The sequence below is a fragment of the Emys orbicularis genome, chromosome 14, assembly GCF_028017835.1.
Source record: "Emys orbicularis isolate rEmyOrb1 chromosome 14, rEmyOrb1.hap1, whole genome shotgun sequence".
In the NCBI taxonomy this organism is placed as follows: domain Eukaryota; kingdom Metazoa; phylum Chordata; order Testudines; family Emydidae; genus Emys; species Emys orbicularis.
The window spans coordinates 24,872,848-24,887,552 of NC_088696.1; the positions used below are offsets into that span (position 1 = coordinate 24,872,848).

Below are 14,705 nucleotides of genomic sequence, written 5' to 3' on the forward strand. Positions count from 1 at the left end.
CACCTTTCTAGCATAAGAGTTTGTAGACAGACTGTTCTTGGAAGGCCAAAAGATGCCAACAACATTAAACTTTTCCATAGAGGGCACAACTGGTGCTTGTAATCAGTGCATCTCTTGCAGATATTGAGGCATAGCGTAAGGCATCCTTTCCAGAGTTTACTATTAAGAAATTATACATTTAAATAAAGGCACTCATCACCATAGCACAGAATCTGCAGTATCAAACCATTTGCCTGGATCACCAGAGATTTCTAGGTGTTCTCCCACCAGCATCAGCATGTCAACACAGACTTCTATACTCACTGCCCAAATGGGTCCACTGCTGCTATTTGTACAAGGCTAATAAAACAGTTTTTGGTAGGTGTTGGGGTTGATTATTAGTCCTTAAGTTGAGTTAGGACCAGGCAGAGGACAGATCTTTTAGTGGAATTCCCTTGCAGAAGGAGATCACCAGTTTCTTATACAGACTGACTTTAGCAGCTGGCCCAGTAGCCAATTTTGTAAGCCTCCTGCATCTACTTTTATTTTCCTCACCCCTTAATAGCCTTCAGCCAAAACACCCCAGCTATCTGGCTGTGTACTTTCTTTAGATTCTAGTGGGGTATTTTATTGTATGACAGATCTCACAATAGGCATTCTATAAAATAAAAATATATGTACAACTTTCAGCCAGATGCTGATAAGTGAATGTATGTTAGTGTTTTTGGCTGAATTCTGATGTTAGGTAGCCATTTTATAATCCTGCCATCTGCATTCACTGGAACACCAGTGTACGCTCTCCCCATTAGTTTGAGTTAAATGCACTTAGATTTTTATGACCCCACCTGCGATTCAAGAAATTTACTTTTGCTTTTACTGTAACAAACATTAAATACAACAGCAGACAGACATAAAACCAGAGTTAATAGCAACTTTATTGTTTCAATGGTGCAAAATCATGATACTGAATAAACTTGTGTAATGCATTTTTCCCTAAATTTACAATGGTTATACATATACACTATATAGATCACAATTTCTCTATTTTTTTATACTATCTGGAACAAAATTATCTTGATAAATACGCCCTGTGCACAGTACTGGCCCTCACTGAATATCACAGAGCCCTAATATGCAAAATATAACTTTTGTTTCTGAGCATGGTGTTTTAAAACTCTCCAAACATGCATTAATATATTCTAGTTTTTAGGGAAAATATTACACTTAGACTTAACTTGCACTAAAAGAAAAGCTCAAGCAGAATCCAACAAACAATAGCCCCCAAAATCAAACGCTCTATTAAAGAAAAAGAAAAAAAATCAGATCACTTTGAGATGGATAGCCACTGCCAGGTTAGAGTTCCATAGTGCTACAGAAGCGACAGTGAACATGACAGAAAAGACAGGTCAGAACATGGAATAAAAGAGCCCTCACATGTCACATGAATTTTAAAGAAACAGGTCCAGTCATGCTAACATGATCAAATCTATAGTTGCTGGTCCAATCTGAACACCTTTTAAATTTGTTAACATATTGAACGCAAGTGTTTGGAAGTGCTGAACTGAACACATTACATTTAAATGAATTGTAACCTAACTTGGCATTTCTGAAAGGCACAGTCTATTAAATCTATCATAATAAAAAGACATACTGTGTGTAAATGGAAAGACAGAAATAAGTACAGTGTGTGCATGTCTGTGCAAGTGTGTCTTCTTTAAAGGACAAGACCTTCGTAAATTGGCCCTTCAGATTCTGGTGATTCCCTCCTCAAACGCAGGTGCTCCAGTGTGTTATGAAAATGTTTGTTAATTTGTTCCGTTTCTTCAGTAGATTCAAGGTTTGGAAGGTCTTCTCGTATCTTTTGTATGAGCTGATTCAAAACCTGAATTGTCACCTACAATAAATATATAAATAGTAAATCCTACTAGTAAATGAAAACTGAGCACATTTAATAGAGATCCGAGTTCTTTTCACCCACAGACTTTGCCTCCAAGTAAGTGCAGTTAGGGCACAAGAGAGATAGTCTTGCAGCTCTACCACAGGCTTGTGAGAATGATTTTGTACCTCCATTTACCCATCTTTAAAATAGGTACAATGCTTCTTACCTCACAAAAGTCTGCAAAGACTAATTAAGCAACATTAAAACACTTCAAAATCCCTTGTAAAAAATTATAGTGGCAAGTTTATTCATTTCTATTCGCTTTTCTAATAACCTTAGAATTAGAGCAGCTTCTATTGTAGAGAAAGCAGTCCCCGAAGTCTGGGATTTTCAATGGCACTTAAAGGAGTCTGGCATCCAACTCACTGGAATTCAATGGGAATTGAGCATCCTTAGGCTCATCCAAAAACCCACCCTAAACTTTACGTAAAGTAAAAGCCATACACAGGGAATCATTTCATCCACTGTTAAGTGCAGCTGCCTCTGGGGTGAAGCACAGCAACTATTTAACAAGACAGTACTACAGAACAGAAATCTGGAAATCTATTGGATTTAGCATATCATTGTAGTCAGATGTAAGAGAATTGATTTTCACAGCAGGATCTACTGAGAGCGTCAACGCAGTTTGGGCAAGCCAGAGGAAAATGCTTCAAATAAATCACAGAAAAGATAGGTCCTCTGAAACTAAGTTTTGAAGTTGGGCATCTTGGAAGGGTATGTTAAGTACAAAGCAGCCTCTGAAGTATGTTAACCACTGAAACCTAATTAGGCAACAAACCCATGCAACCTTATTTTGCAGTAGTATTATCACAAAGCATACAAAATTCAAAGTTACCCCATACTCATTTTCACAATCACATACCATATTGTATCTGAAATCCATTTTAAGTCAGTACAATACCAGAAGCCCTACTGATAAGATAAAAGTTCGCATCTGAAGCAAATTAGAACCAGTTCTCTCCCTGGGCAGAATATCTAAACATTCTCCTCTAACAGTTGTCTTTCCCCTTTCACATACATACAAGCAAGATGTACAAAATTAAACATGCTATCTACAACTAAATTAAAGTTAAACTTTAGGAGTTGAGTCCTAATAAATCACTTTATTATCCTCACCCCTTATATTCATCTTCACTTAAAGTGGCTAGTGGGTAATACAAGAACTTCTACTGAACATCTACATTTTATATTATAACCTGCTCTACACCTAAAATTAGGCTGACCTAGCTACAATCACCCAGGGCTGTGAAATTTTCAAATCCTGTGAGATGTAGTTAGGTCGACCTAATCTCCACTGTAGAATACTTCCACTGACCTAGCTATTGCCTCCTCGGGGAGGTGGATTACCTACATCGACCAAGAATCCCTTTCTGTCAACGTAAGAAGCATCAACACTACAGCAGCACAGCTCTTTCCTCCAAGAAACTAGAGACAAATGGCACTTGCAATAATTTAGAAAAAAGGGGATCTTTTTCAGACATAGAACTGATCCACTACTTTGTCAAGCAAAGGCAATACTAAGTAAACGGTGCTATGGGATGCATTTAACTCACGTCATTAGGAGAGTTGGGTATAAATTGTAGTGTAAGAAAAACTTCAAATAGGATTCAAATAAGAAAAATCCTATGGTTCTATATTACATCTTCACTTACCGCATCATTTTCCTTTTCGTAAAAATAGATGTATCTGTTCAGAATTTCTATAAAAAGCTGAACTTGGAGTGAAGGATCCATGCACTGATTTGCTATCTTTAGAGCCTTTTTCAAGCATTCCATTACTCTCTTTCCTCCGTGAAGCTAAAGATAGAGAAAAACAAAATGTTTATATATAGGGACAAATGTAAGCCTCCAACACCATTCCAACCAACACCTGAGTGGCCAACAGTCAAGAACACCTGTGTACCAGGAATCTTACATAGCCTGAGCACAAGGACATGCAAAAACCTACATAAATTCACCCACCTATTTAGAGCATTCAAGCACTCCTTGAGACAGGACAACGAATGCACCCAACACTTCTTTTTAAAAGCTTGATAAAATGTTCTGAGACAGTAAATATAAAAAAGTGTACACACTTGCCTAACAGCATCCACTCTAGCTAAGGTGGCAAAAGCTTTCATTATAAACCCTATCTGAGTTTTTATCATACTAAAACTTTCTGAAGGAGTCACCAACTGGGCTGAAGTTTGTTGCTTGATCTTTGCAGGAAGGGGCCTTTAAAATTTAGTTTGAGAAAAATCCCTCTAATCTCCATGTAGTTGAAGGGTTAAATTTTCCCCTTTTAAAAAATTTAATTACAATCTTTTCTACACATGAAACAGGACTACAGTAAAGTCAGACAAGTATGAAACTTGGTCAAGTCCTCAACAAGGATTGCTGCTTTGGAGTTTGTGGGGGGGTGGGGGGGGGGGGAGATTTTGGAACCCACTTGGTCATTTTGAAAGTTACTTGCGCAGAATACACAATAAAATAAGTCTATAAATTAACACTTCAATATGGCACTGCAGCTAATTTAGTACTCATTTCTACTCCCATTCAAGTCAATAGTTTTTTCTACTGATTTTAGGCAATACGGCATCTGTCCTTAACTGCATGCTTTTCAAAATTTGCACTATTCAGGTGTTCATAACTTTTTAGTTACAGAGCTTACTTTACTTACTTTGTAGTTCTCATCAAGCCAAGGTTTAGGAAAGTCAAATTTAGTTGTTTTGTAATAGAGAATATAAAACAGACTTTACATCATAGCTTATCTAAGGTCTTCATAGACATGAAATCAAAACTCTTTGGAAAGAGTCAGACACCCAAATGCTGGGAAAATACCTAAAGTTTTTGTGAATATGCCCTCCTACCTCCTCTCCATTTTTGTCAGTGTTTCGGCCAGACCAAAACAGGTGGGCACAAGTGCTTACAGCCCGGCACTGGTCTGGCTTCTTAAGCAGCTTTGAAGCTGCCAGTGCACACTGAGTCCTCAAAGGCTCATGGTTCTCCTCACTGAAGCATTTCATCCTTTCAAATGTTCCAATTATCAAGGTGATTGCAGCCAGCTGTGCTTTTGAATCACTGATTTCATCTTCATACAGAGAGAATGCCTAATACAACCAAGAGAAGAGATGAAACAAAGTTACAATTACTGTTCCTTACATCATTATTAGCAAAGGGAATGTAAGTGTGTGTTCTAAAAGCTCTCTGGAGCTTTGTGGGTGGAATTCCATACATGCTTTTAGGCTGAACACTTAGTAAACAGGACATAGATTAATTCCTGCATGGACAGAACCAAGCTAGAAAGCCAGAAACTGAAAAAAAAACCAAACAAGCAAGCTTGTCTAAAGCAGCCACCTAACACACACACCCACACACCCCAGTGGCTACTACAAGTCATCTTTAAAATACTCTCAAAGCTTTACTAGAGCTTTGTTTAACCTTTAGTTAAAATGGCTGCTTAAGACAAGGAGCTTCCTATTACAGACAGCCCTTGGTGCAGGCTCCACTCTATATCCAGAATAGGTAAAATTGCACAGGGGATGATAAAACCAGTAAAGGGGTAAATTAGTGACCCTGGGTAGTAAATCCCACTGATATGAATGTCCAGCATAAAAACTATTTGTAAAGCGGCAATGCAAGTGTCTCATGAGGAAAAGACCCTCTTATTTAAAAAGACTAGGCACATGGCACACACACCTGACAATATCAGTCTCACTTTCATAAAACAAGATTCTATACACAACTTTTAAAAGTCCCACACCACCCACAATTAGACAGTGAAGCACAGCACATGCTGCATGTCTCAACTATCCAGACCTGGCATTGGAGACACAAGGCGATACTTTGGGGGGGTAGGGGGGGAGACTTTCAAACAGTTATCAAATAGGAAGATTGAGAGAGAGGTGTTAAGAGGAAAGAATAGGTTGGCCTCGAAAATTCATTGTTTTCCAGTAATCTGGTCAACGTGCAGTAAAGTTAGCGCAAGGAGTTATTCAACAGGGATCTATAAAATAAATGTGGTTCATTTTCAGATAAAAGGACTATCTGAAATAAGTTTTGTGGATTTTAGCAGCAAGACCCAGTATGAAAACTCAACACTGCAACTTCTGAAGCTTATTGTAAATGTCTTGGGGTTTTGCCACATCAGACAGGTAGCTGGAGCTTTGAACGAAGACTAGAAAACTTGCTGAAGCAGATTTAAAGGTCAGAAGAAGCCACATTCTCCAATGAAAGGACTGCTGGAGCAGCAGGTGGCACTGCTGTGCTCCAGAAGTTGTTAAATTAAAGCACTTGTTCAGGCAGGGAGAAGCTAGACTTAACATGGGACTGAAGGAGTAAAAGGGAAGATTCAGGGGTCTCTTCCTGAAGAGGATCAGTTGCTAGAATCACACCTTCAGCGATCTTTGTAGTTAAATGTCAGATTTAATTTCTATAGCCAACCCATAACAAAGAAACTAGCCGCACCAAGATTTTAAAGCAATGCAGGCGAAGAAAAATATTCAGCAACGTCATTGTTACCTGGGACATGAATTCATAGGCCACTGTTTCATGGTTTTCAAAACCAATTTCTCCAGCAGCCAGTGCTCCTTGGAGAAAAAGCCGCAGAGGCAGCTCTGCCAATTCTGCTTTGATTAAAGCACTGATGGTCTGATGTGCAAAAGAGAAGATCTTCTGGCATTTCTTTTCCCATTTGTCATCCTAAAGAAATACAGTTAAGTCAAAACTTGGACTAAGCCATCGCAACAGCAAGAAGAGTAAGATTCAGGAGAAGAAAGTAATCAAAACATGTTCATCATTACTCTTATTCTCTTCCTCTCTCAACTGATCTCACTCAGCTTTGCACACTAATTAAGAAAGCAGAATGTTTAATCACGTTAGAGCAGGTTACCACACAAAATACAGTTGCACTACTGTATCCTGGTGTAGAATTCTCAATGGTATTTCACAGAAAACCTTCCATTTATGACAGTTCAAAAGTAGCACTAAATATCACCTTCCCCACCACATTTTGGAGCTTGACTTTCAGAAATGTATACCCACTTTTGAGGCACAGTTACCATGTTTATGCTTAATGCTCACAAGCAAGTCAGCCCAACTACAAAACAGTGAACGTGCACATGATGTAAAGAAAAGAGTTGTGAACAGGGGTCATTATAAAATATAATCTTAAATTACATAACAGATTTTGATGCTCACCCTGAAAATATTTTGATGAGGAATGTTCTAACATCTCCAATACCAACCAACAACATCATACAAAGTGTGGAACAAACGTTTTACTGCGACAAAGAGGTCTTTGGATGAAGTGAGATTGCTAGTTTTCAAGGGGCCAGAGTGGAGTAAACTCTGTACATACTTGAAAAAAAATCTGCAATTTAGTAACTACTGCATTATAATTAATCTGAGAGAAGGAATTATTTGCTTTCAAAAGGGCTAACATTTTTAAAGATAGTTTATTTTAACTTTATGCACTTTTAGAGCTGCAGGTATCTAGCCTGATTTTAAGTAGCAATTTCATTGCAGTCACCTGAAGTATGCTCCCTTAATCATTTGCTGAATGATATCAGGGCATTAAAGTCAGCCACTTCCAGTCTCAGAACATAATCTAGAACAGGGGTGGGCAAACTTTTTGGACCAAGGGCCACATTGGCATTGCAAAACTGTTTGGAGGGCCAGGTAGGGAAGGCTGTGCCTCCCCAAACAGCCTGGTCGCCGCCCCCTGTCCCCTCCCACTTCCTGCCCCCTGACTGCCCCCCTCAGAACCATCGATCCATCCAACCCCCTCTGCTCCTTGTCCCCTGACTGCCCCCTCCCGGGACCCCTGCCCCTAACTGCCCTCCGGGACCCCACCCCTTATCCAACCCCCGTGTGCCCTGTCCCCTGACTGCCCTGAGCCCAGACAGCCCCCCCCGCCCCGGACTCCCATGCCTATCCAGCCTCCCTGTCCCCTGACATCTATCCACACACTGCCCCCCTGGGACCACACCCCCTATCCACCCCCCCCACCTCCCTATCCTCTGACTGCCCCGACCCCTATCCACACCGCCAACCCTGACAGCCCCCTCCCCGGGATTCCCACACCTATCCAACCCCCCCTCTATTCCCGGACCACCTCCCCCCAGAACCTCCGCTCCATCCAACCACCCCCTGCTCTCCATCCCCTGACTGCCCCTCGGGGCCCCCTGCCCCTTATCCAAACCCCTCCATCCCCCCCTTACCATACTGCTCAGCAGCAGGAGCTCGCAGCCGCGCGGCCCAGCCGGAGCCAGCCACGCTGCCCGGCAGGAGCGGCAGGCCAGAGCGCTGGCGGTGCGGCGCGCTGCGGCTCTGGGGGAGGGGCCGGGGGCTAGCCTCCCTGGCCGGGAGCTCAGGGGCCGTCAGGACAGGCCCGCGGGCCATAGTTTGCCCACCTCTGATCTAGAACTATCCAAGTTTACATCCAATTTTTGTTTTATAAAATTTTTGGCTAACAATTTCTTAGCTAGGAAACTGAGTGGATAAAACAAACTTTTATTTCGCTTGGCTGCCTAAGAAATTGATTTGCTTTCTTATTTAATATCTGCTTTGAGAAGATAAAGAAATCAGATTTTAAAACCCTGTATCAAATTTTGAACTACACAGTAAATTTTAGACAAACAGAAAAGATTTTTAGGAGAATAGGACTAGAAGCAAGTACACAAAATGTGCGTAACTCACCACTTTGGAATTCTCCTTGTAGCGAAAGGCAAGCTGGTATGCAGCAAAAACCAAGGGTGCCAGTGTGAAACGAATACGTTGGTTTCCACCTGCGCCAAAGTGTTTCCGGGCAGTGTTTAAAATCTAAAATGAAAGGACTAAAATTATTTTCATAATCCTAGAGATATTTTCACATTTGCCTTTTGGACCATATAGTGGCTTATGCCTTTAGGAATTAGGGAATTATTTTCAGTGAATGAATACAAAACTGGCTTTAGACCTCTCAGATCAAATCTACTAATTAATACCGCAAAGGTCCATTGAAAAAGATTCCAGAGAGCAATTTAAAACATTAAAAAAAAAAAAAAACACCGTGAAAGTGCTTGCACAAGTGCACTTGTGCATAGCCCCTTCTGACAAGACTGTTGACTGGAAGGAGTATTAAGAGTTGAGAACCCAAGGTTGAGAGCATGTTTTAAGCACAACATATGCACAGGGTGAAAGAGTGGCTTCAGAGAACAGCTTGCATATTTATAGCGAACGCAGTTTTTCAATGCATATTGAGATTCACCTTCAAGTTACTTCTCGTTTGTAGTTTTTGTATAGAACTCCAATCCTAAACATCTGTAGATTACTTTCCATTTCTGCAAGTGCTGATAATTGCTTAACATTTAAATATTCCCACAGCCACACCACTACACATAGTTGTCATTTTAAGTCTCAGAAGGTGACCCAGAAATGGGTACTGAGTTGTGCAGGATCATTCTGTGGCCTTGTCTTCACTGCAACAGAGACTAGTAATTCAAGCTAGCAGAGAGGCCACCCTGCAAAACCCTCAGCACACAGAGCGATTGGATAAGCAGCTAATGAGCTATGTCCTGTAGCTCTATCCCGACTGCGTTACTAGTTCAAGCATCAGCAGCACTTGAGCTTTAATCCACACATAAACTGGCCAGCTAGTTAAGGTTAAAGCACCACTAAACTTTAGCTTGATTGTGTGTGAGAGTGTGGTGACAGGAGTCAGGTTAAGGACAACACTTGAGTTATACCTTGAGCTAACACTGTAGTGAAGACAAACACAAACTTGGTATTAATCTGTCAGAAAGACAGGAGGACTATTCTTAAATAAAATATTGCCTTTTAACAACTACAAAAATTAGCTTATTCCTTTTGTTACCCTTTTTGTTTGTGTTATATTTCTGATACACTCATGGCATTGATCCATTGAATGGCTCAATGAATGGCTCACTGAATGCTTCTTAAAGTGAGGAGAAAGGTTTCAGAATGTGAGCTTCAAAGGGACCCTCCCTGTGAGGAGGGAGGGTCCTAGAGCCTGGGGTCCAACCCAAGCCCAAATGTCTACACCACAGTTAAACAGCTCCTTAGCCCAAGTCCAAATCAGCTGGCCCAGGCCAGCTGCAGGTGTTTAATTGCGGAGTAGACATACCCATAATCTCTGTGTGTGACTCACCACAGTGTGACCCTCCTCACACTGTGAGCAGCAGAAAAAACAAACATACTGTCATAGGAAAAAACTGTTCTGGCTCACGATTGTCTGGTGTCAAGTCAATACGTTTCATTTTACCTGGTCAGGGAGAATACTGGAAGTATGGAGCAAAGTTAGCCAGTGGATAGAAAATTTAAATACAACCTGATAGGTTACAGGTGAGTTTGGTTAAGACTAGTCACACCGATAAGCCACATAGAATAGGCAAAAACTTAGCTTGACTGGCTGAAGTGTATTCCTCAGATCTGCATTTTATTTAAAAAAAGGGGGGGGGGGAGGATTTACACTTTTCAGATTTCTAGAACTTTTGAAGCAAGAAATTCAGGGTCTCATTTTTTGTTTTTAAGTGCACTATTTATACTGTGTCAATGTAATTACCATAACTGCAAATGCATTAGGTAATTGTATGCACAAATGCATCTACCTAGTTGTCTTCACATACAAATGCCTGAATTTCATGGGCAGCTACATTAATGGGTGCAAACTACATTCTTAACTTGCACACATGTAAAGTGGACCCCAGAACATGCAGAAACTTCACATATCAATAAAAGCAAAAATTACTACACAGGAGTTCAGACCCTTTTCAGTAAGTCTTGGTGGTCAACACAATATGAGTTAAGTACCCATTATCTCCATATTTATTCTTACACTCATGATATGTTTGCATCACTTCCCTGCTCTTCATAAAGAGTTTTATTCACAAGTTTTCCAAAAATTTAAGTTAGGTCACAAACGTATCATTTTCTCTTCCACGCACACCCCTCCCCAAAAGTTGGTTGGATCTGTCCATGCATTATTCTTTTTGTAATTCCACCACATGCTAGTTCTAAAGCCAGTTCATCAAGAAGGCATTCTGCCTAGTGCTGTGAACTGTTTATACCTCAGCTTTTTCTTCCTGTTTAAATAAAGTTTCATTTTTTCTATTACAAATAAAGTAAGAGATCCCTACATACAGGGTTGTCAGAATCTAGGCGTTTTTCCAAGCATGGAGATTAACTTTTATTTATTGTGATATTTTCAATTTTATCAGACCAAATCATTGTATTATGGAAATAAAAAGCACAAATCTTTGTTCTAAGAATGCCAATCATAATTATAGATAAGTAACACTCTAGTCCCTTTTCAGACTTATAGCGTGAAGAAAATGTACACCGCCCACTAAGAACCACATTTGGATGATTGTCGAAGTTCCTAAAAGGATGCTATTATAAATTGGAAATCTGAGTGACATTGTAACAATGCATTTTTTTTTTTAAATAAATTGATAATCCCTATCCAGGTCTCAGAACTAAAATGTCAAGTTACTATAGCCACCAAGCTTTCTTGCTTTCTGAGTATACCATATTCCCAACATGATTTTGAAGAGTTCTTCGACGAATAATATAAAAAGCTGAAGAATCTGACTTTGCATATACAAATTATTCTCCTCCTTCATTCATTGTTCCATACATAAAGTCTACATGTAAATGCAGAGACAAGGTGGGTGAGGTAATATCATTTATTGCCAGGGTTCTGCCCCACTCTGGGTAAGGCACTGCAGTTTTGGGGGCAACACCCTTGTGCTCCCCCAACTCTGCCCATGGGCTCAGGGCTTCTGTCCGCGGGGAGCACCGGGGCTCAAGCCATGCACTGCTCCTGGCTTCAGCCTGCGGGGGGGGGGGGGGGAGGGGGAGGAGGAGGAAGAGAAGAGGAGAGGAGAGGGTCCTGGGGCTAGCCCCATTGCTCCCAGCTTTAACCGGGGGGGGGGGGCGGCGCAGTAGGGCTCCCAGGTTCAGCCCTGCATCACTCCCAGCTTCAGCCCCATGGGGAGGTGCCAGGGCTCATGGCATCAGGTTTCAGCCATGGGGCCCTGCAGCCCCCTGAAAGGGCTTGCAGACCGCACGGGGGCAGTGGACCACTGGTTGAGAACAGCTGGTTTATTGTATCAACTTCTGTTGGTGAGACAAAAAGGCTTTAGAGCCATACAGAGCTCTTCTTTGGGTCTGAGAAAGGTACTCCGAGCATGACAGCTAAACGCAAGGTGGAACAGATTGCTTTGCATAAGTAGTAAGCACATACATTCCAGGAAGTGGCCCGTTAACATCTCTGCAGTCATAGAGCAAAAAGAGGGAGTTACAGATTGTTGCAATAAGCCATAAATCCAGTCTCTGTTCAGTCTATGATTTTTAGGGTCTACCAGAGTTTTGTGGCTCAAAAACTCATCTCTCTCACCAACAGAAGTTGGTCCAATAAAAGATCTTACCTCATCCACCCTGTCTCTCTAATATCCTGGGATCAACACTGCTACAACTACATTGAATATGTAAAATACAGATCAGAGTAAGTAGTAGACCATTTATTCATCTCCTCCATTATTCACCGCTTAAGCTCTTAATGCATCCCAGGTGTTGATCCAATTTGCATTTGATTTATGCACTGCATTCTGTACAGGAGATCATTTGAAATCTTAGATATTGCATGCAAAAAAACTGTCAGCATCCCACAGCATCTCGTGAGGAATTAAGTGGTTTTTTTCCTGCAATTTAAGAAAATCCTGATGATATAAGACTCCTTGATGTTCATCAATAAGCCATCAACCTGTCTCCCTCTTAATTTCCTGTATTCTTTCTAACCGCTTCAGAAAGAAGCAATTTACAGAATTCTACCCCCAAAAAAAGCTATTTTAAAGAAGTGCTTCCAGGTCTACTTTACTGGTCAGCGTGACTGATAATGTCAGATTTTTAGAGGAAGAAACATAGGTAAACCATTTTTAAGAAGACTATAGCTTCAGTTGAATTGGACTGAAGTGTTTAATGCAAGCCATTCAATTAATGAAAAGTTCAGGGCAATCAGTGCAGTTGTACCCTAAAATCATTTCTATTAAAAATATACTGATTTTATTGTTTCCAGTTACCAATAGGTCAGTTACCAACAGCTCCTCTTATAGCATAAAAACAAAAGATATCCTTAGAGGCTCAGAACCAAGGTCACTTAAGACTATCTATCAACACCTAAAAACACCTTGGGAGACAGACCTGTCCTCGCTTACAGACAACCCCCCAACCTAAAGCAAATACTCACCAGCAACCACACATCACTGAACAAAAACACTGACCCAGGAACCTATCCTTGTAACAAAGCCCGATGCCAACTCTGTCCACATATCTATTCAAGCGACATCATCATAGGACCTAATCACATCAGCCATACCATCAGGGGCTCGTTCACCTGCACATCTACCAATGTGATATATGCCATCATGTGCCAGCAATGCCCCTCTGCCATGTACATTGGCCAAACCGGACAGTCTCTACGCAAAAGAATTAATGGACACAAATCTGACATCAGGAATCATAATACCCAAAAACCAGTGGGAGAACACTTTAACCTGTCTGGTCATTCAATGACAGACCTGCGGGTGGCTATCTTAAAACAGAAAAACTTCAAAAACAGACTCCAACGAGAGACTGCTGAGCTGGAATTGATATGCAAACTAGATACAATCAATTTAGGATTGAATAAGGACTGGGAATGGCTGAGCCATTACAAACATTGAATCTCCCCTTGTAAGTATTCTCACACTTCTTATCAAACTGTCTGTACTGGGCTATCTTGATTATCACTTCAAAAGTTTTTTTTCTCTTACTTAATTGGCCTCTCAGAGTTGGTAAGAACTCCCACCTGTTCATACTCTCTGTATGTGTGTACATATATATCTCCTCAACATATGTTCCATTCTATATGCATCCGAAGAAGTGGGCTGTAGCCCACAAAAGCTTATGCTCTAATAAATTTGTTAGTCTCTAAGGTGCCACAAGTACTCCTGTTCTTTTTGCGGATACAGACTAACACGGCTGCTACTCTGAAACCTAGCAACACCTAGAAACCAGCATTTTTTACCTCAGCCCCCTGAAGACTGGTCTTTGCCTAATTATTCATCACACTTCTACTTCCTGCAGCTCCTCTTTTTCCAGTCACTCTAGTTACAACAGAGGGGACAGTACTCAAAAAGAAGGTTAGTGTCATTGCTTAACATATGCATTTAACAAACACTAACCCCTGCACAAACTAACATTAAGACAATGAATTAGTGAAGAGAAAGGGAGATTGTACTGCAACATGCAGGTAGAAACATTTTCCCATACCATGAGGAAAATTCTCCCCCCCTGGAAGTTTAGACATCAGCCTCAAGCTTTAGTAGCTATGGTGGTTTGACACCACAAGGGTGGAGGCCTTCTGAAGTACACCTAAAGGGTTCTCAAATTACTAACACAAAAGGCCAGTCAATAAGGGCTGCAATAGCTCCCTACAGGCATATCAGCTTGTCAGCCTTACAAATAGGCATTGATATTCTAAATACGTACTCCTTTCTATAGAGGGCCATTACCCAACAATTTGTGCCACACAGAAGCCTGACCCCACAAGATGTAGAATTCTGGCTGAGCGTGCTAAGCACCCTCACCTCTCACTGAAGTCAGTGTAAAGCTGACAGCACAAATATTTTGATCCTAATCCTGAATTTAGGAATAGCATTGCTGCATGCACATGTTGCATAGATTTTTTTTTTTTAAGGGGGGGGAGGAGACAGAGCACAGGTGGGCAGAGAAATGGATGAGAGTACTCATCAATGGCTCACCATGTA

The 14,705-nt window shown here is 41.0% G+C and overlaps 1 protein-coding gene across 1 annotated transcript in view; it reads right to left on the reverse strand.

Moving 5' to 3' along the window:
- Positions 1-898: 898 nt before the first annotated feature.
- The window catches only part of VPS35 (VPS35 retromer complex component), a 49,628-nt gene continuing 35,821 nt past the window's right edge, over positions 899-14,705 (reverse strand). The window contains exons 13-17 of the mRNA XM_065416334.1: positions 8,596-8,718; positions 6,418-6,597; positions 4,767-5,006; positions 3,571-3,714; positions 899-1,873 (exon numbers count right to left, since the gene is read on the reverse strand). Coding sequence (XP_065272406.1) covers positions 1,694-1,873; positions 3,571-3,714; positions 4,767-5,006; positions 6,418-6,597; positions 8,596-8,718 — 867 coding nt within the window. The 3' untranslated portion in view covers positions 899-1,693. The remainder of the gene's footprint in view (positions 1,874-3,570; positions 3,715-4,766; positions 5,007-6,417; positions 6,598-8,595; positions 8,719-14,705) is intronic.